This window comes from Thamnophis elegans, chromosome 12, assembly GCF_009769535.1.
Source record: "Thamnophis elegans isolate rThaEle1 chromosome 12, rThaEle1.pri, whole genome shotgun sequence".
In the NCBI taxonomy this organism is placed as follows: domain Eukaryota; kingdom Metazoa; phylum Chordata; class Lepidosauria; order Squamata; family Colubridae; genus Thamnophis; species Thamnophis elegans.
In genome coordinates, this window is record NC_045552.1 from 32985836 (window position 1) to 33006145 (window position 20310).

The 20310-nt window shown below is 43.3% G+C and overlaps 1 protein-coding gene across 1 annotated transcript in view; it reads right to left on the reverse strand.

The window, feature by feature from the left end:
• Window positions 1-2580: 2580 nt before the first annotated feature.
• Window positions 2581-20310, reverse strand: part of C12H8orf48 (chromosome 12 C8orf48 homolog) — a 35114-nt gene continuing 17384 nt past the window's right edge. The window contains exons 5-7 of the mRNA XM_032228521.1: window positions 12835-13067; window positions 10887-11179; window positions 2581-2755 (exon numbers count right to left, since the gene is read on the reverse strand). Of these exons, the coding sequence (XP_032084412.1) occupies window positions 2581-2755; window positions 10887-11179; window positions 12835-13067 (701 nt within the window). The remainder of the gene's footprint in view (window positions 2756-10886; window positions 11180-12834; window positions 13068-20310) is intronic.

Sequence of the window (20310 nt, forward strand, 5' to 3'; positions counted from 1 at the left end):
GTAATAGCCTGAGATGTCCATCAAATGAGGGAACGGGAAACCTCCGCTGGGATACACACCTTGGCCAGGGAACAGCTTAAGAGTCTCCTCTGAAAAGGCAAGAGAAACCATTGGAGCTTGCAGGAATGCAGGCTCAAGGAACTATCCCAATGGTGGACACCTTGGTGCCCAACAATTTAGAAAGTGTGGCTAAGGAGTCCCTGTGTCCCCTGGCCACTTGGCCTGCCAATGATTTAAGGGAGTCCTGACGCTCCTGTGACAAGAAAACGCTACACTCAATTGTGTCAATTAAGGCACCAAGGTGAACTAACCTGGTGGTCGGATGGAGATGACTCTTGGGTATGTTAATTGAAAACCCATGGATCTGGAGGGCCTGCATAATGGTCGCAAGGTCCCTTCACGCCTGACTAGGTGATGAAGATTATATGAGAATGTCATCTAAATATGCCTGTAATCTGACAGGCACCTCTCTCAGTGCAGCGACCAGAGCCGCAAGCACCTTGGTGAACACTCGAGGAGCGGAGGACAGCCCAAAGGATAAGGCCGTATATTCAAAATGGTGTCCAAGATAGGAAAAACGTAAGAATTGTCTATGCTGGGGTAAGATGGGAATGTGGAGGTATGCCTCTGTTAAATCAATTGATGTTAGAAAATCTTTGTGTCTAACGCTACTCAAAATAGTCTGCAAGGAATGCATCTTGAAACATTTATAACAAATAAACTTGTTTAATTTCTTAAGATCAAGGATGGCTCTCCAGCCCCACGAGGCCTTGGGGATGACAAAAAGTATAGAATAAAATCCTTGGCTGTGTTGGTCCGCCGGCACTGGCTGGACTGCCCATATGTCCAAAAGATGTTGAATTGCCTCTTGCATAAGGCATCATCAAGCCAGGTTGTTAGATAATGAGCAGGCCATGAAGAGCCATGGGGGGTTGGAGATAAACTCGAGGGCGAGCCCTGAACAAACAGTAGATCTAACCCAAACATCGGAGGTGGTTCTATCCCATTGATCAGCAAAAAAAGCCAATCTGCCTCCAATGAGATAATTAGATGCCGGTAAATTAGGTACGGAGGTAAAAACGTCCCCCACCCCTGCGAAAGGGGCGCTTGGAGGCCTTACCCCTCTGGTAGCGGTCTGACTGCCCCCTCTGCCTAGAGGAATACCTTCCCTGCTGCCTATACCCCTGGTTGCCGTAGTCTGCCCCCCGAAAGGACGAACCATAATCTTGGTACCGAAAGGACGACCCCCCCCCCCATCTTGGCCCTGAAAGGAAGACCACCTGGGATAGGGAGCAGGGCGGGAGAACCCTTTCTTGGGCGTGGTAGGGAGAACCTTCCTCTTTTCCTTGTTCTCAATGAGAAAAGGATCCAATGCGTTCCCAAAGAGAGATTTGCCCTTGAAGGGGGCCGAGGCCAAATGCCATTTATGGCGCACCTCCGCCTGCCATTGGTGAAGCCACAACAGTCTGCAAGATGCCACAGAAGATGCCATGGCTTGGGCGGCGAATCTGACAGATGAGAGGGTGGCATCAGATGTAAACTGAACCGCCGCCACTAGTTTGGCAATATCCTGATGTACACGGAGGTCTGCAGTGGGGATACGCTGTTGCAGGTCCTGCAGCCAGAGAAGACAGGAACGGGTGAAGAATGAGGCAGTGGTTGAGGCTTGGACTGCCCATGCCGCTGTCTGGTGGCCATGCTGCAGAGTGAGATCTGCTTTTTTGTCCTCTGGCTTAAGGACATCTTCTGGGGCCCCTGGCATATTGGCCGAAGTATAGAGGGCAGTCACCGGGGCGTCGACAGCTGGGATTGACAGGAACTGAGCCAATTTATTGGCCACATTGAAGAATTTCTTGTCAGAAGCCGATGGACTTGGGCCCAAGGTGGGACATCCCACTGACGCTACTCCAGGTCAATGAAGATCTTTGGGGTAGGTATCATTTCTGATGGACGAGCCTGCTCGGAAAACAGGGTGTCTGCGGACACAGTTGCTGGGGGGGGGGGGAGGGTGTGCTGGCTGCGTGCCAAAATTGAAGCCATTTTGGCTTTGTATAGTAATGAAGGGAACAGGGTTGGTGGAAAAAGGCCAGAAGAGGTCTTCTGGTCCGGTTACCTGCCCTCATCCTCGGACATTCCAGCCTCTATAATTTCCCCTTCCTCGGATTCAGAAGAGTGGTCTGATTCCTCCTCATCTGGGGCCGAAGTCTCTACTGTTGCCAAGGGTGGAGGCACTGCAGGTCTATCAGCTGACTGCGTTTGGGCTGGCTGCTTGTTGGATTGAGCATCCCTTTGCTGCAAACCAGCTGCAATGCCCTGTGAGATGGCAGTTGCAATGATGTCTTGGAAATTGACCATGCAGAGGGGATTGGATTGGCCAATGCGTGCTGAAGTAGATAGAATACTGTCTACCCTCTGTAAAGTGGAAGGGGCCAGTGATGCTGTAGGAGTCACGGCTGGATTTATCTCCTGCGTTGGCCCCCAGATGCCTGACACATCAATGGTAAAGAGAGGGTTAAGGGAAGCTTCACTGCCCTGTCTATTCCCAGGAAAAAGCTGTAAGGCCAACTGCATCTGGACAAGCTAAGGTGGATCAGTAGGATTAGAGGAGGAAGGATTCTTGGAAGCAGCTTTCTTGTAAATGTGTTCAAACTCTTTTTCCTTCTGCTTCTCATAACGAGAAGCAGGTTTAGAGGATTTTTTTGACTTGCCGGCTCTTGTTGAGGCTTTCAAGGGCTTCTTCCGCCCCCTGGTGGTGCTAGAGGAGGCAGATGTGGAGGCAGTGTGGGGGAGGAAGCTCCCACTTGCTCTTCCACCACCTGGGGAATGCTAGCCTCGGCAGTAGATTCCCTGCCAACGTCCGTTGCTTCAGAGGCTGTGGCAGCCGCCATTTTGACAGGAGAAAAGGCGCGCAAATATGAAAATGGCGCTTTGCGCCTTTTTTCTAACGGTCCCGGTCACTGAAGCAAGGTGTTTCTCTTAACAGCACGCCACTCTGCAAGTTGAATTCCCTGCTTTTGAAGGCTTGGGTCACTCCACGGTAGCTGAAAGATGCTCAAGTGACAACCAATCAATCAAAGCTACCGTGGTTCACTGCTCTACTGCAAGCAGGAGCAGTGGAGCGTTTCCCAGCGTGACAGAATGTCTAGATCTCACAGGGGAAGCTGATAGGTCTGGAGCGCAAGCAAAGAAGGACCGGCGGCGAAGGCAGGGACATGCTGTGGGCTGGAAGGGTGCAAACCTCGCAGGCAATTAGCAATGCAAGCCACTCTTGCTTTTCAAGCTACAAAGGAACGCTTTAAACCGCCTTCGCCCGATAACGCTGTCACGCCCTAAGAGGGCTCAGACATCGACCCACAAAGGCTCTTTAGCTCTGTGAGGAGCTTTAGTCAGCCAGGGTCACATTCAGTCAAGACAATCGCTGTACTTACAAAGGCAATATCACAACTATTCCTCTCAGCCTAGGAACAAGGTGATGATGCATCCATCCTCATTGAGGGACTGAGTTGGAACTGGGGCTTTTGCCTAGTGACAGGGGTGTGGTTTCAATTAACTGTCAGGCTCAGTCTTCAGAATGAGTGGATGAAGATCAACCCAGCCTGGATGCTACCTCCACCACTATAGAGAACTACACGGCTATGGATGAAACATGTAACAGTGATAACCATTGTCATTGGGGCACTTGGTACCATGTCCAAGAATTTTATAAAATACCTCAAGAAATCGCAGCTTCCTGCAATAACACCAGCGGAACTGCAAAAAACTGCGCTACTCGGAACATCTTATATTTTAAGAATGTACTTGGTTAATACCTAGGACGCTGGCAGCAACCTGTATCAACCATTAGCACCAGTCAGTGGTATTTGTGATGCATTTTTGAATGTTCATTTGACTGTTTTTTTTAAAGAATTTTTATTTTAAACACATAAACACATCAACAAAAACAGACACATAACTTAAAACAACATAGGAACAAGAAGTTCCATCGTATATCATATAGCAGTTTCGTATCGGTTTCTTTGCAGTTAGTGTTTTCCCTTTTATACATTTCTATCTTGCATTCATGGTCTTCTTATTCGTTATACCTTTTTATGTACAATTCTATATTTATTTATACTTAGCTATTTATAAACAAACATTGTTTAGCTATATTGTGCTTTATATTCTTACTATCATTTATTCTTACATACAATTATAGGTATACATTCACATAGTTATTCTTTTTCTTTGCCACCCTTATACTATTGTTATTCCATTTAAAAGGTTACAAGGTACAGTTTGGATTGCTTCATTTACCATTCCTATTGCCTGTTGTAGCACTACCTTATTTTCTCTGTTTTCTTTTCTCCCTCCCTTCCTTCTCTCCTTCCTTCCTCCTCTCCTTCCCCTTCTTTCTTACCTTACCTCTCCCCTACTCCTACCCTCTCTTCCACTTCCTACCCTCTCTCCTTCTCTTTCTCTCCCTTCCTCCCTCCTCTCCTTCTTTTTCTCTCCCTTCCATCCACCTCTCCTTACCTCTTTCTTCTTCCCTTACCTCTCCTGTTTACTGTTTACTGTTTATTAAATTTATAGGCTGCCCAATCCCGAAGGACTCTGAGCGGCTTACAGAAACAGAAGTTAAGAGAAATTAAAAGCAGATAAAAACACAACACTCTTCCTCTACCTTTCCTATCTCTCCTTCTCTTTCTCTCCCTTCCACCCTCCTCTCCTTTCCCTTCCTTCCTCCCTCCCTTCTGTACTTCCTTTCCCCTCTCATCTCCTTCCTTTTTCCCTCCATTTCTTTTTCTATTGTTATAGGTGTCTCTTTCAAATCTGAGTTTATGTTTTCTTAGGGATGGTATTTCCACAAACCCATATAGTTTCATATCATTTCCTTTATCAGTTTTTCTGTTGTCTCTAATTCAATCATTAATGTTCTGCCTTCTTCATCTGAGTAGACTTCTTTGGAATTTATTTTTTCCTTTATATAAATTGCTATTATCTGCCAATGCTGTATATAATTTCCCTACTTTTTTTTTGTTTTCCAATAAGTTCCTAGGTTCCTTTTTAATATGCACTTCCTGTATACAGGCTATATCTACTTTCAATTTCTTAAGTTTATTAGACATCTGGGCTCTTTTTTTTGGTGCATTCAGTCCATTCAAGTTTATCAAAATAATTGTTATTTCTTGATCCATCTTTAGCTGGGGTTGTTTTTTTTTACTTCTAGTTTGTATCTGACTTTTCCCTCTCGCACCTTCCTTCTCTGCTCTCTCTCTTTCTTGCCTCTGTTCTTCTCTCCTGTTTCTTTCGTTGTCTTCTGATATTTCTTCCTCTTGACCTCTACTTTCTAATTCCTCTTTGCTTCCTTGTTCTACTTCCGTCTTGCAATATTCTTCATAGAATTTCTGTGCTTCTTCTATATTCTCTATCTTATATCATTTTTCCTTGCCAAGATACCAGAACCCCTTCTGGTACCAATCATCTGTACATTATTCTGTTTTTATTTAACTGGCTTGTTAAAAATTGGTACTGCCTACGTTGTTCCCGAATTCTCCGTGGAATCTGTTTAAGCGTGATCAACTCTTTTCCCTGTAGTATAATTGTCTCTTCTCTGGTTTTTTTGTGCACTTCGTCTCTTGTTGTTTTTTTAGCAAATCTTACATGGACTTCTCTTGGGAGTCTATGTCTTCTGGCATAATTAGTATGCACCCAATAAGCTTCATCGATGTCTCCTCTCAACTCTTCTTCTTTTTTTTTTAAGAGATTCAGTGAGGATTTTAATCATTTTTCCTTTCAGGTATTCCTCCTTCTCTTCCAGTATGTTTTGGAATCTTAGGTAGAATGCAGCTCTTTCATTTTCAAGTCGGGTTATTGATATTTCTAGTTCTTTATTAAGTTGTTTATATTCCAATTCCATTTTTCCCATCTTCTGATCTGCTTGTTCTATTTTTTCTTCCATACACTGGATTTTCTGTTCATTGATTGCTAAGGCATTCTGTATCTTATCAATTTTATCATCTACATTCTTGATAGTTCCTTTCAATTCTCCCATTTCATTTTTCATTTCTTCATGATTCCTCCTTGTCTCTTCATGATTAGTAATTGTCACTTCTTGGCTTTTTGCCAATGTCTCTTGTATCATCTGGCGCATCGATTGCATACTCTGCATCGTTGGAGCTGGCCCCGCTGTTTCTGCCATATTTCCACCTTTCTCCAACCCCAACACACTCTCAATTGATCTTTGATTTGAGAAGGGTGGTGTTGCTGAAATCACATTAGGTGTAGTTTTTTCCCCTGATTTTACTGAAGTTGCCATTTTTATCCCCCTATTTATCCTTGCCCACAATTGCATACAAGTTTTACCTTACTTCTACTTTATCAGTAATATCAATGATATAATTGTATATTTCAATATTCAACAATAATTAACCTTCCTTAATATCACGTTTCAATACTTAAACATTCCTATGTAGTATTCTATTCTATTTGATTATTTGATTTTTGGTCTTTAATTAATTTAATTAATATATATCATAGATTTATATATCACTATTATCTTATACCAATAAATGTCTCTCAATTTATCAAATTTACAAGTATTCAATTCTAGTAATTAGTCCTCTATGTATATATATGTAAAAGTTATGTCACCGTTACTTTTCTTGCATCAGACTTTAGATTGCATCACGGTTTAGATTTACAGTCCACTAGGTGTCACCCTCTCCTCAATGACTGTTAGTATCCACGAAGCAAAGGTCTCCTTCTATCTATTGTCTCTGACACTGTTCCAAGCTCTGAGGCAAATAAATATCAAGTACTTATAAGTTCAACAAAGCAGCAGAAGGAAGAGTGAGCAGAAGGAAAAGAAACCCAGTATACCAACCCGACTGTTAAACAATCTCTTCTCTGACCTTTCCAAATCTTTTCGGCAAATATTATTTTCCACTCCTGTTGTCCATGTCGGGTTTTCGTTCTCACTGTGGCTAACTCCTTTAACTTATTCCGGCTGTCCTTCCAACTCAGCGTCTCTGCTCCACTTCTTTTCGGCAAGATTGAACTGCAGAAACAGCCTCCTTCCCGGCGCCTTCTTTCCAGCTCACCCTCTCTGCCAATTTCGCATTGCCCTCCTCTTTGGGTTGTCAGCAATAGTAACAAGTATCCGATTTCAACTGCTTCTTTCTCTGTTTCCTTCCTTCTTATGCGGTCGCCATCGTTCTGGTCCTAACCAAATGGCAGGATAGTTCCTTGTCCATTTAGGGAGTTTCTCCTATCCGCTGGGGGATTTGCCTTATCACCCAGCATCTACAGAGTATCCCCCTTAATCTGCTGGCCCCTTCAGGATCAACAGCGCTCAAAAATGAGCCCAAACGAAGAGGTTAGAGTTAGAGGTTAGGAGAGCTCCTTTTCCTCCGCTCTAAGCACGGTGACGTCACCACAGGATAACCATTGTCATTGTGGCTCTTGGTACCATGTCCAAGAATTTTATAAAATACATCAAATCGCAGCTTCCTGCAATAACACCAGCGGAACTGCAAAAAACTGCGCTACTCGGAACATCTTATATTTTAAAAATGTACTTGGTTGATACCTAGGACGCTGGCAGCAACCTGTATCAACCATTAGCACCAGTCAATGGTATTTGTGATGCAATTTTGAATGTTCATTTGACTGAGTTTCATGTTTAAGGAATAAACACTAGAATAGAATATTTAATAATAACAATAACCACAACAAAACAACACAATAATAATATATTAAAAAAGCTGTGTGTATATACACTGCTCAAAAAAATAAAGGGAACACAAAAATAAGACATCCTAGATCTGAATAAATGAAATATTCTTATTAAAACTTTGTTCATTACATAGTTGAATGTGCTGACAACAAACTCACACAAAAATTATCAATGGAAATCAAATTTAGCAACCCATAGAGGTCTGGATTTGGAGTTACACTCAAAATTAAAGTGGAAAAAAAATTACAGGCTGATCCAACTTTGATGTAATGTCCTTAAAACAAGTCAAAATGAGGCTCAGTAGTGTGTGTGGCCTCCACGTGCCTGCATGACCTCCCTACAATGCCTGGGCATGCTCCTGATGGGGTGACAGATGGTCTCCTGAGGTCTCTCCTCCCACACCTGGACTAAAGCATCCCCCAACTCCTGGGCAGTCTGTGGTGCAACATGGCGTTGGTGGATGGAGTGAGACATGATGTCCCAGATGTGCTCAATTGGATTCAGATCTGGGGAACGGGCGGGCCAGTCCATAGCATCAATGCCTTTGTCTTGCAAGAACTGCTGACACACTCCAGCCACCTGAGGTCTAGCATTGTCTTGCATTAGGAGGAACCCAGGGCCAACCGCACCAGCATATGGTCTCACAAGGGGTCTGAGGATCTCATCTCGGTACCTAATGGCAGTCAGGCTACCTCTAGCGAGCACATGGAGGGCTGTGCGGCCCCCTAAAGAAATGCCACCCCACACCATTACTGACCCACTGCCAAACCGGTCATTCTGGAGGATGTTGCAGGCAGCAGAACGTTCTCCATGGTATCTCCAGACCCTGTCATATCTGTCACATGTGCTCAGTGTGAAGCTGCTTTCATCTGTGAAGAGCACAGTGGCGAATTTGCCAATCTTGGTGTTCTCTGGCAAATGCCAAATATACTGCACGGTGTTGAGCTGTAAGCACAACCCCCACCTGTGGACGTCGGCCCCTCATATCACCCTCATGGAGTCTGTTTCTGACCGTTTGAGCAGCCACAAGCACATTTGTGGCCCGCTGGAGGTCATTTTGCAGTGCTCTGGCAGTGCTCCTCCTGTCCCTCCTTGCACAAAGGCGGAGGTAGCGGTCCTGATGGTGGGTTGTTGCACTCTTGCGGCCTCCCCCACGTCTCCTGATGTACTGGCCTGTCTCCTGGTAGTGCTTCCATGCTCTGGACACTATGCTGACAGACACAGCAAACTTTCTTGCCACAGCTCGCATTGATGTGCCATCCTGGATGAGCTGCACTACCTGAGCCACTTGTGTGGCTTGTAGACTCCGTCTCATGCTACCACTAGAGTGAAAGCACCACCAGCATTCAAATGTGACCAAACCATCAGCCAGAAAGAATAAGAACTGAGAAGTGGTCTGTGGTCATCACCTGCAGATCCACTCCTTTATTGGGGATGTCTTGCTAACTGCCTATGCTTTCCACCTGTTGTCTATTCCATGTGCACAATAGCATGTGAAATTGATTGTCAATCAGTGTTGCTACCTAAGTGGACAGTTTGATTTCACAGAAGTGTGATTGACGTGGAGTTACATTGTGTTAAGTGTTCCCTTTATTTTTTTGAGCAGTGTATGTTCCAGCATAACTCTGGAGCACCTCGAGCAATTTCAACCAGAGTTGGTACACAGGTGACTTACCCTCTGGAAACAAATACTGGAGGTAAGGGGGGGGGGGAGACACACCTGGTGTGTCTCTGTGTCTGTGTGTATTTGTGTTCCAGCATAACTCTGGAAAGCCTTGCCCATTAAGGAGAGCGAGTGCGGCGTCCTAGAGCGGGAATTTTTTTTTGATGTCAATTCCTTCACAGCTTCCTCTGGAAAGCCAGCCATGATGTTTGCCCTGTAGTGGACCAATGAGGAAGCGCCTGATGGATTTGGGACAGTGTCTTGATCGTAGACAGGGCAGGAAAGAGGAGTGCATGGGAGGGGGAAGGGAGAGGGCAGGGATGATGGGCATGGGGGTAGGGGGAAGAAAGGCTCCTCTCAATGGCTCCCTGTCAGACAAAGGCTTTGACGTCTATAAATACCCAGGCAACGCCGGTTCATCAACTAGTATTTATATAAAAACAAAGGTGTCACAGATTAGAGGACATCAGATTGTAGATGAAGGCAACATATAAATGATACTAAATTGTGCTAGAAATGATGCCTATTAGTAAAATCCAATAAACTCTCAGCCATTTATAAATGCATGTGTAAGAGTTTAGCTCCGATTGTTATTAAATTATCATGAACAATGAGACACAATACAGAACATAGACACAGAGCCTGGCTGGTTGGGGAATTCAGGGACTTGAAGTCTACCCATCTTAAAGTTGCCAGGGTTGAGAAACACTTGCTTAAGCAAGTGGACTCACCCATTACACAAAACTGACTACCAGTCAGAAGAAAAAATGCATTGCAAAATGGCTCTGCATTCATTGCTACAATCTTGATTTCACTCAAATACAGATAGTCCTCAACTTATGACCCCAACTGAGCCCAAAATTTATGTTGCTGAGTGAAAAATTTGTTAAGTGAATTTTGCCCCATTTCACCATAAATTGGTAACATGATTGTTAAGTGAATCAGGCTTCCCTGTTGACTTTGTTTGTCAGAAGATTGCAAAAGGTGATCGATCACATGACCCCAGGACACTTCAACCATCATAAATGTGAGTCAGTTGTTAAGCATCTGAATGTAAATCACATGACCATGGGGATGTTGCAAGTCATCAATGTGAAAAACAGTCATAAGTCACTTGTTTCAGTGCTGTTGTAATGTCAAAGGGTCACTAAATTAACTGTTGTTAGTCAAGGACTATCTGTATTATAAATCTTTGGATTCCAAACTTTAATTTCCAAAGTTAAAAAAAGAATCAGATACACAAATTTCATGAACTTTTTTTGAGAAAAAAATATGTAATCTAATCCAATTCTGAATCTTACTAAAATATTAGTAGCAATTTGGAGATATGCAGATTGCAATAGCACTTAAATTTATATACTGCTTCATAGTGCTCTACAGCTCTCTCTAAGCAGTTTACAGGGTCAGCCTATTGCTCGGGGGCCTCATTTTACCGACCTCAGAAGAATGGAAGGCTGAATCAACCTTGAGCTGGTGAGAATCGAACTGCTGAATTGTTGGCAGCTGGCAGTCAGCAGAATTAGCCTACAATACTGCATTCTAACCACTGCGCCACTATGGCTCATGTAGTGTAGTATAAAATAGCACAGTGCAGCATAGCACAATAAAATACATCTACGTTTGGTACATATATTCTGCTTTTTGCTTACTTTGTTGTACATATAGTCTTCCAGTTTCTCTTGAAGTAAAACATTATCTAATATAGTTTTCTTTCGACTGAGAAATTCAACTTTTGCAAAACCTGCTCTTTTCTTCATGCAAAAGCGGCATTGTGAAGGTTGGTGCACTTCCATTTCTGCTATCTTAAAGGCAAAGAGAAATAGAATTTTAAAAAATATTTGTTAGGCCCTAAAAACAAATAATATGTCAAGTTACTTCTAAGTAGTTTCTTTATTGTTGTTTGCCTACAGACAGAATTTTGCCAGACTAAAGCAGCTATCTGCATAACTATAGATTCTGTGTTTGCCTGTTTCCTGCCTACCAGACATTCCACGCTCTGTTGCCTCTTTGCACTCTGGGAGGCAGCTCTCCCTCCTAGGAGTCCACATTACATCCCACCACACTGTCTTCCTTAAAAACAAGAGCAGGCTAATATGCAAGTATATAGAAGAGGAAGGCAGACTTTAAAACCAGATAAGCTTTCTTCTAAAATGAGCTAAATAAAGAAACCAATTATTATTTTCACCAGGAGATAGCCTTTATTTCTCTCTTGCAATAACTTCTGTAGCAGCAATATCATAAATTTACTTAGCCATATCCCTTGAAATCATCATACTGCAATTCGTTCCTTCTGTCAAAAGTTATTTTAACACTCAGCTTCTTAAAAAAAGAATATAATGTAAAGAACTCCAGCAACAAACTTTATTAAGGTTCCCGTCTTAGATGCACTTACCAGGAGCAAGCTTCATTAAATGCAATAGGGTTCACTAAACATGTATCAGATTACATTGGAAGAGCATCACATTATAGCTATAGTGCTTAAATTATTTTAGATTGAGAGAAGGGGAGAGGTGCATATTACTCATCTCATTAATTCTATCTTGTCGCTATGAACAAGAAGCTACTGTGAAGGAAGATAAACTACCTTCTAAGGATATTCCATCATCTATAACTAAATGTAAGCATTTCTCCTCGGGGTTAATTAATTAAAGAGCAGGGCTTAGAAAATTATGGTGAGACTATTTTTTACTTTCTTTTCAAGGCTAATTGCCCTTTCTCAACCTGGGCTTCCCCATTAGTAGATGTCTTCCTTCTGCAAGTGAAAATGTACATTAAATCTTCATTATAATCACGATGGCTTCAGCTAAAACTAACAGTAAGATTCTTAAATGCATGTGAGAACCTAACTGTACTATGCAAAATCATGTCACAATTAACAAAAATAACCTGGTTGAAGAGCTTACTTGCATGAAATATGCATGTACAACAAACATTCCATTTTTAGTTTGATTTTCGCAATTTTTAAATATACTGAGGCTAATCTTCTATTGCAAAATAGCACAGAATCTTGTAGGGAGAAAACAAAGTTTCTGTTATTAACTGAGGTGGTTATTAAGTGAGACCTGCCTCATTTTATGACAGTTCTTGCCACAGTTGCTAAAGGAATCAGTGCAATTAAGTTAGTAACACATTTGTTAAGTGAATCTGACTTCCTTGTTGACTTTGCTTGTCAGAAGGCTACAGAAGGTGATCATGTGACCCTGGGATACTGCAACCGTCATAAATACATGCCAGTTGCCAAGATCTGAATTTTGATTGTGTGACCATGGGGATGTTGCAATGATCGTAAGTGTGAAAAACAGTCATAAGTCACCTTTTTTCAGTGCTGTTTTAATGTTGGCCATTAAACAAATGGTTGTAAGTTGAGGACTACTTGTAAGTCTGTGAATAACAACAAGTAGCAATTGGCTTTTCCCCACCCTCCCAGTCATTTGAAAAAAGGTCATGATTTCAGCACCTTTTTCATCATCTCCTTGAGACTTTTCAGATGAAGTCTGTTTACTAGCTCAGGAGGGACAGGAGAGTTGCAACCTCCCGTCTGCTGCCTCCGTGAAACCATCCTAGGCCTCTGTTCCTTACGGCTATTTCTTCTCAATGGTTCTGAGCTCCTCTGATGATGGAGGTGGTTGATTTTGCTGGCACAGAAAGATTGCAGAGCCCCGAGTTCTTTTTCAGAAATTCCTGGTAATGCTTCATTGGGGGGAGGGAGGGGGAAACAGAACAAAGTATCAGATACTATCTAGGGATGAAAAAGCTTATAGTCTTATTTCCAGTCACCAGGAATATCATGGTGGTGACATTTGTTGAGTTTTGCCCCATTTTATGACCTTTCATGACACAGTTGTTAAATGAATCTGGTTTCTTCATTGACTTTGCTTGTCAGAAGGTTGCAAAAGGGGATCACATGACCCCGGGATACTGCCACCGTCATAAATATGAATCAGTTGCCAAGCATGTTAACATTGACCTCATGACCATGAAGATGCAGCAACATTCGTAAGTGTGAAAAACAGTCATAAATCCCATTTTTCAATGATGTCGTAATGTTGAACGACTACTAAATGAACTGTTGTAAATCGAGGATTACCTGTATTGAAACTTACATTAGCATTACTTATTGAATAGTGCATTTGGAGTCAACAATGTTTACAACAATCAGGGACAAAACAAGAAACCCCTTCAACAGCATAAAGCAATAACCTCTTTGCCAAAAAGGAAAGTTAGACTTTTGGAAGAATAAAAAGGATTTGATTGCAGATAATAAAGAGAAAATAGAATGCAGATGCTGGAACAGTTTTAGTCAAAGGGTTCCTTTTCCTTTTTACTCAAACACTTCTAGCTTAAACCACATGGATGAAAAGGATTTAGAAACTCAGCTGTTATTTGTTATTAGGAAACAGATTCTACCTGGTCCAAAAATTAGTCTGAATAGAGCAAGTTGGGACCTACCTCCCTTGCCCCTTCAGATGGCTGATCAGAGGACCAGCAAGACTTCCTTCAAATTTTTTCATCAAACTCTTTGATACAGGAAGGCCAGAACATAGAGAAGCAATTTGGATGTGGGACAACATGGGAAAATTTGAACTACTTTGGACCATGTCTCCAGACTCTGGACTACCCAAGCAAGATGTTTCAAAGTGTTTCTCAATCCACTCTAGCTGGGGAATTCTGGGAGTTGAAGTCTACACATCTTCAAGCCGAGAAGCACTGAGCTGGAGACCAAACAGTAGGTGTTAGTGAACCTCCCAGCTTTTCACTTTGAAAGTTCTCAAGGCTTTGTATGTTAACAAAATGGTCAAATTAAAATAATGGGAATGCTAAAAAAGCAGTATTATGAAACTAGATCTGTATTCTAGCCAAGTAACAGTAGGAAAGGGGCAGGGCCCAATTAAGGCCCCCTGATGCCCTAAGCACAGCCCAGGAATGGTGCCTCTCAGCTTTTCCATTGCTTCATTGGCCAGGCATTACGTTCAAGTGCTGAAGAGGAAATAAGTGATTAAAAATTCAGTGTAATTCCAGGCCATTGAGCCCCTGCAGCTATATTAAATGTAAACTTTTTAAAATTTTATGTTTTTAACATCAAATCTCAGTAAGCAATTTGAACAAATTATTTACTTATAACTAGGGCAATAGGGGAAAATGCAAATTTTCATCACTTTTTAATGTTTTTTAAAATAAAATTGTTATAAGGGAAAAATGCAAATGCAAAAAAATATTGAAAACTAAAGCTGTGAGTGGCAGTGGAAGAATTCAGGGCATGCTCAACTTTTTGGGCGGGGGGAGTCTGATGTTCTCCCACTTCCTTAGTGCCCTGAGCATGAGCTTATTTTGCTTACTAGCCACCTTGCTTTCTAAACCACAACGTGCTGATCTAGAAACTGGGAGATTGTGAGTTCTAGTCCCATTTTAGGCATAAAAGCCAGCTAGGTGACTTTGGGCCACTCACCAAGGGGGTAATGAGTTCTAGTCCTGCCTTAGGCTAGGAGATACTGAGTTCTAATCCCACCTTAGCCATGAAACTGGTCTGATGAAAGAAGGGCTTTACCTGGTCTTTAATGGTTTCATTTAATATGTAGTGGTTTGAAGTCATCTAGAATCAGAAAAGTAGGATAGACAAATACATTCTCTCTCTCCCACTGCTCTTTTTGTGGCCTTATAATCCCTTAATTTTGGAGGCGACAATGGAGCTGAGCGTTTACTGCCCGGATGCCCTTCCCAACACCTTTGCAGAGTTTGCAGCAGATATTTTTTTTCTTTCCACCCTAGGAGATAAACACCTGCCGCTACCTAGGATTGAACGCACAACCACTAGGTTGTCTTCACCACTAGGCCAAAAACTATGATTTATGAAACAAGCCATAATGATCTGGTTTTATTTAGCATCTTATAACAAGCGATTTTTTTCCCAATGGGGTCACACAATTTATCAGGATAAAATCTCAATAAAGAAAAAGCTGAGCAAAAAAAAACCCTTTTGATAATGTATGTTTGCTTTTTAGTTCATTCTTAATAGCATTTACCTGAGGAGGAATACTTCAAAGCAGATAAATTTAGACATTTTCTTAAATTTACTGAGAAAGTATTAATTGTCTTGCAGCTGATCTTCAATTATGCATTTAAAAAATTAAGCTATTCTCCCTACTTCTTTCAAGGAGATAAAGAAAATTGTAAAAGGCTCCCACAGCTGAGGTCTCCAGCAAACAAGTATTAAATTCAACATATACATTTTTAGACAGTGGCACATCAAAGCAATTGCTGTATTGTTCTGCCCAGAGAGGTACATTTTAAGATGCAACGGGTGTGTTTAAGGACATGCTGCTTAATTTAAATGTAATAATCCCACAGGGAATATATGCTACAGATTTGGGAAACCATCCTAAAACCTTTTTTTAAAAGACTTCCTTTTACCCAGCTCTTGGAAAACATTTTAGAAATAGAAACCATTTGTGAAAGAATGGATGATGAGAAGAAAATTGATCCTAACCTTAGGACGGTGCTATTACAATTCCAATTAATAACCTAGTCATTATATTTTGCATTAATTGCTGAGCTGCCATTCCTGTCATATCGGGGCTAAATTATATTTTAGGGCCAATAAGCACAATTGCACAGTTTCTATTTTCTAGTAACATCAATGGTGCTAATGCCAAGTCACTGGCATCTTGTCAAATACTAGAAAATCTGTGCCTCATTGGGTCATTTAAGATACTTACTAACCTAAAAAAGAGAAACAGAACAACCACAGGTAGACCCCCCCCCCCAAAAAAAAGCACTCAGAGGAAAGCAACGTCCAGCTTATATAATACTGCAACCAATTTTGATGGTCATATTACAAAAAAGATGTTAACACTTTGGAAAAAGTTCAGAGAAGAGCAACTAAGATGATCAAAGGCCTGGAAACTAACACATACATAGAACAGCTGCAGGTTTTGGGTCAGGGAAGACATGATAGCAGTATTTGAGGGGCAGTCACAAAGAAGAGGGGGTCAAATTATTCTCCAAAGGGGAACAGGAGCTGACGTCGCAACAGTATGACGTGCGATCTTGGAGCTCCAAGATCGCAGTCAATTTTTTTTGCTGCTGGATGGTCCTTTTGGACCTAAACCATCCCGAAGAGACGGTGACAGGGAAGAGTACGTCTTGTTGATCTCAGGGACATCGTAAAGTCCCTGATTGATCCAAGAGAACCTCTTCTTGCTGGCGACAAAAGCACAGCCCAAAGCTGCTGAAGTTGGGACAGCTCCGGAACGGGAGAAAAGCGGAAAGAGAACGTGTGTCCATCTGGTGAGGAAATTGTATTGTTATAAAAGAGACTGCCCCCCAAAAAATCAATGCTAAATTAAACTTGCAAAGAAAAGAAAATAATCAGTGAAATTAAGCTATATTGGACAGTGGGTTATCCTTTGGGGGGGGGAATTTTGCAAATATTTCCTATTTTTAAAGTGAAAGTATTGGTTTTTCTTCTTCTATTTCTTTTTTTTTACCTATGGATTAAATCTTTTTCTTTATTTTTATAATATTGGTTTGGATAGGTTTTTTCTCTTTATTTTGCTCCATTTAAGAATTTTGTTTCTTTTAAGCCTGGAATAAAAGAAGATATAAAAGGAATATAAAGCGGGTAGTAATATCAGAGGGAAAAGAAGTTGCACTGCCACTTGGTGGTTGGAGTTGAGTCCTGGAAATATTGCTTTCTCTTTTTTCTCTTTGATCATTTTGACTTTGCACTTCAAAGGCTTCAGCTTGTTACAGAAGAGACAAGGAGACGAGCATGGGTTGTTTATGCAGGTGCTCTTTGGATGCTTCTTTGGCAGGTAGAGAGAAATGAAAACAAAACCTTGTTTTGAAACTAAAGTGGCAGTGTTTACTAGTTGGAAGAATGGCACAGCTCCAAAAAGAAATCATAACATTACAACAGATTATGTTTGAAATTCAAAAATTATTAGAAACAACAGAGAGAATTGAGAAAAGATTGGAAAATATAGATTGCAATGCAGTGAAATTCGATGGAAGAGTTGAAGATATTCAGCAAATGGAAAAAGTGGTTAGAGTCCTAAAAACCCAGGGGAGAAATGAACAAAGAGGCAAGATAATTATGGATACTGACAGTGAACTGAAGTGGAACATGGAAAGGGAAGATAGATGGAAAGGAGCTCTGTTGTGACTCAGCAGAAGTCTCCTGTGAGTCTTTTTGGGATGCAAGATTAACAATGCAGCTGGGGATCGTTAGTGGCATCTTCTGGTGATAAAAGGACGGATGGTGCCACGCCCTGGTTGCAGGAGTCAACGTTCATTCATTTGTTCATCATTCATCAGTCATGGTTTGTTTGTGAGAGACACTTGGAGAAGTGATTTGCTTTCTGTAACCCTGATTCAAGGAGACACTTGGAGAAGTGAATTGTTTTATAAGAGTTTTGTTTTGTATTCTGTTATCTTCTGGTCAGAGACTTGATTTATGTTTATTTTTGGGCTCGCAGCCAGTCTGAGCCGAGAATTGATAAAGTTCTTCCCTTTTACGTTTGTCTGCCTGTCGTCTGTTAACGAGCGATGGAGGGGGGACTGAACAGATTGACTCCTGCCCGACAAGCCTCCATTTGATTAATTATGGAGCAATTAATTGCTGAAAATAGGCAAATGGCTCAACAAATCGTGATTTTGGCGAACCAAATTAAACAGCTGCAGAGAGCTGCCAAACCCCCAGCCAAGGAGGAAGTGCCCAGTAGCCATGCCAGATAAATATGATGGGAGTCTGGCCATGTTTGCCGCATTTCTGGGACAATGCCAGCTGTTCCTGAGTTTGAGAGCGGAGGACTTTCCCACTGACCGGACGAAGGTGGGATTCATTATCAGTTTGCTCTCAGGCACAGCTGCCCGTTGGGCTACCCCCTTGTTAACTCAGCCAAGCCCTTTGTTGGATGACTTCCAGGGCTTTTGTCAGTACTTCAAACGGATGTTTGAAGATCCTATCAAGGGGGAAACATCAGCTAGAAGTCTGAAGTCACTGCAGCAGGGGAGTGGTTCATTGCAGGACTATGTTAGTGAATTCAGGCTGCGTAGCCAGGATTCCACGTGGAATGAACCAACTTTAATGGACACATTCCAGGATGGATTGTCTGAGGCCTTGCAGGATGAACTGGCGAGGGTGGACAGGCCACCGACGTTCGACGCATTGGTCCACCTGTGCCTCCGGACAGACGCCCGGCTGCAGAGGCGAAGGCCTCACCGTGTATTCCAGGAGACCACCAGCATGCCGGTTCAGCAAGGGACTGCAGTGGACTGGGAGGAGCCCATGGAGTTGGGTGCTGTCAGACCTAGAGTGTCACGTACTGAGATGGACAGACGACGTGCTGAGGGATTGTGCTTCTACTGTGGGGATCTTGGACACCTGGCAGGGAGCTGCCGTGTAAAGTAGAGAACTCTGACCCTGCGAACTCGCTTCCATCTCGTACTGTTCTACCTGTTGCATCCTGCGCTGCCGTTTGTCATCCCGTGAGCAAGCAGTCCCTGATGCAGGATGCGCAGCAGGGTGACGACTGGGTAGAGCGACGAAAGGCGGAAGTGGGGCCGGCGTCCCCATGGACTTTGGAAAGGGATCTTTTGAAGTGTCGGGGCCAGCTCTATGTTCTCACAGGGCACATCCGTCGACGAGTGCTGTCGCAGGTTCATTGCGCGTCTGCATCAAGACATAAGGGTTTTTTTCGGACGTTGCGCCGGGCCTCCCGTTAATTTTGGTGGCCCCATCTGAAAAATGACGTGCAGAGGTGCATGGAGTCATGTGCCCAGTGCCAATGGGCCAGGTCTGCAAGGAGAACTCCGCCAAGATTCCAGCCTTTGTTGACTCCGGTCCCCACAGCACTGGACTTTGTTTCTAGGTTCCCGGTGGGGTACCATTGTCTTGGACCGTGTTCCGTGGAGGCCGTCACCAACCCTTCTGGGCCGCACCCTGATCGTCGAAACCGAGGGAAAGGCTCTGCAGGAGGGGATTGCATGGTGGCTCGGCAGGAGTCGGTGGAGCTGCTGCCGGACTCCGACGGCGAGGGATCATATGAGTTGGCCTTGGAGGAGGTAGAGGACCCTGGACAGGGTGTTAGGACTCGGCCGGAGCTAGTAGAGCCGCCGCCAACCTCCGACAGTACAGGGGCTGGTGGGTCGGCCTTGCAGAGGGTGGAGGACCCTGGACAGGGTATTAAGGCGCGGCCGAAACTGGTAGAGCTGCCGTCAACCTCTGACAGTACGGGGGCTGGTGGATCGGCCTTGCAGAGGGTGGAGGACTCTGGACAGGGTGTTAAGGCTCGGCCGAAGCTGGTAGAGCTGCCGTCAACCTCCGACAGTAGGGGGGCTGGTGGGCCGACCTTGCAGAGGGTGGAGGACCCTGGACAGGGTGTTAAGGCTTGGCCAAAGCTGGTAGAGCTGCCGTCAACCTCCGACGGTAGGGGGTCTGGAGGGTCAGCCTTGCAGAGGGTGAAGGACCCTGGACGGGGTGTCGACGCCGTGAAGGGCGGAAGGAAACATGGTGGCCACCGGATACCTAGGGAGTTCCGGCTCAAGGGGCTATTCCTGCAGAGGTTTGGGACTCATGAAAAAGGCACCACAGGAAATGGGTGCGGGCCCTCTTGTGGACAAGTCATTCCGACCGCATCCAGACCATTGGAACCCAGGGAAAGGACCCTGCGGTGGGGGATAGTGTTGTGACTCAGCAGAAGTCTCCTGTGAGTCTTTTCAGGATGCAAGATTAACAATGCAGCTGGGGATCGTTAGTGGCGTCTTCTGGTGATAAAAGGACGGATGGTGCCACGCCCTGGTTGCAGGAGTCAACGTTCATTCATTTGTTCATCATTCATCAGTCATAGTTTGTTTGTGAGAGACACTTGGAGAAGCGATTTGCTTTCTATAACCCTGATTCAAGGAGACACTTGGAGAAGTGAATTGTTTTGTA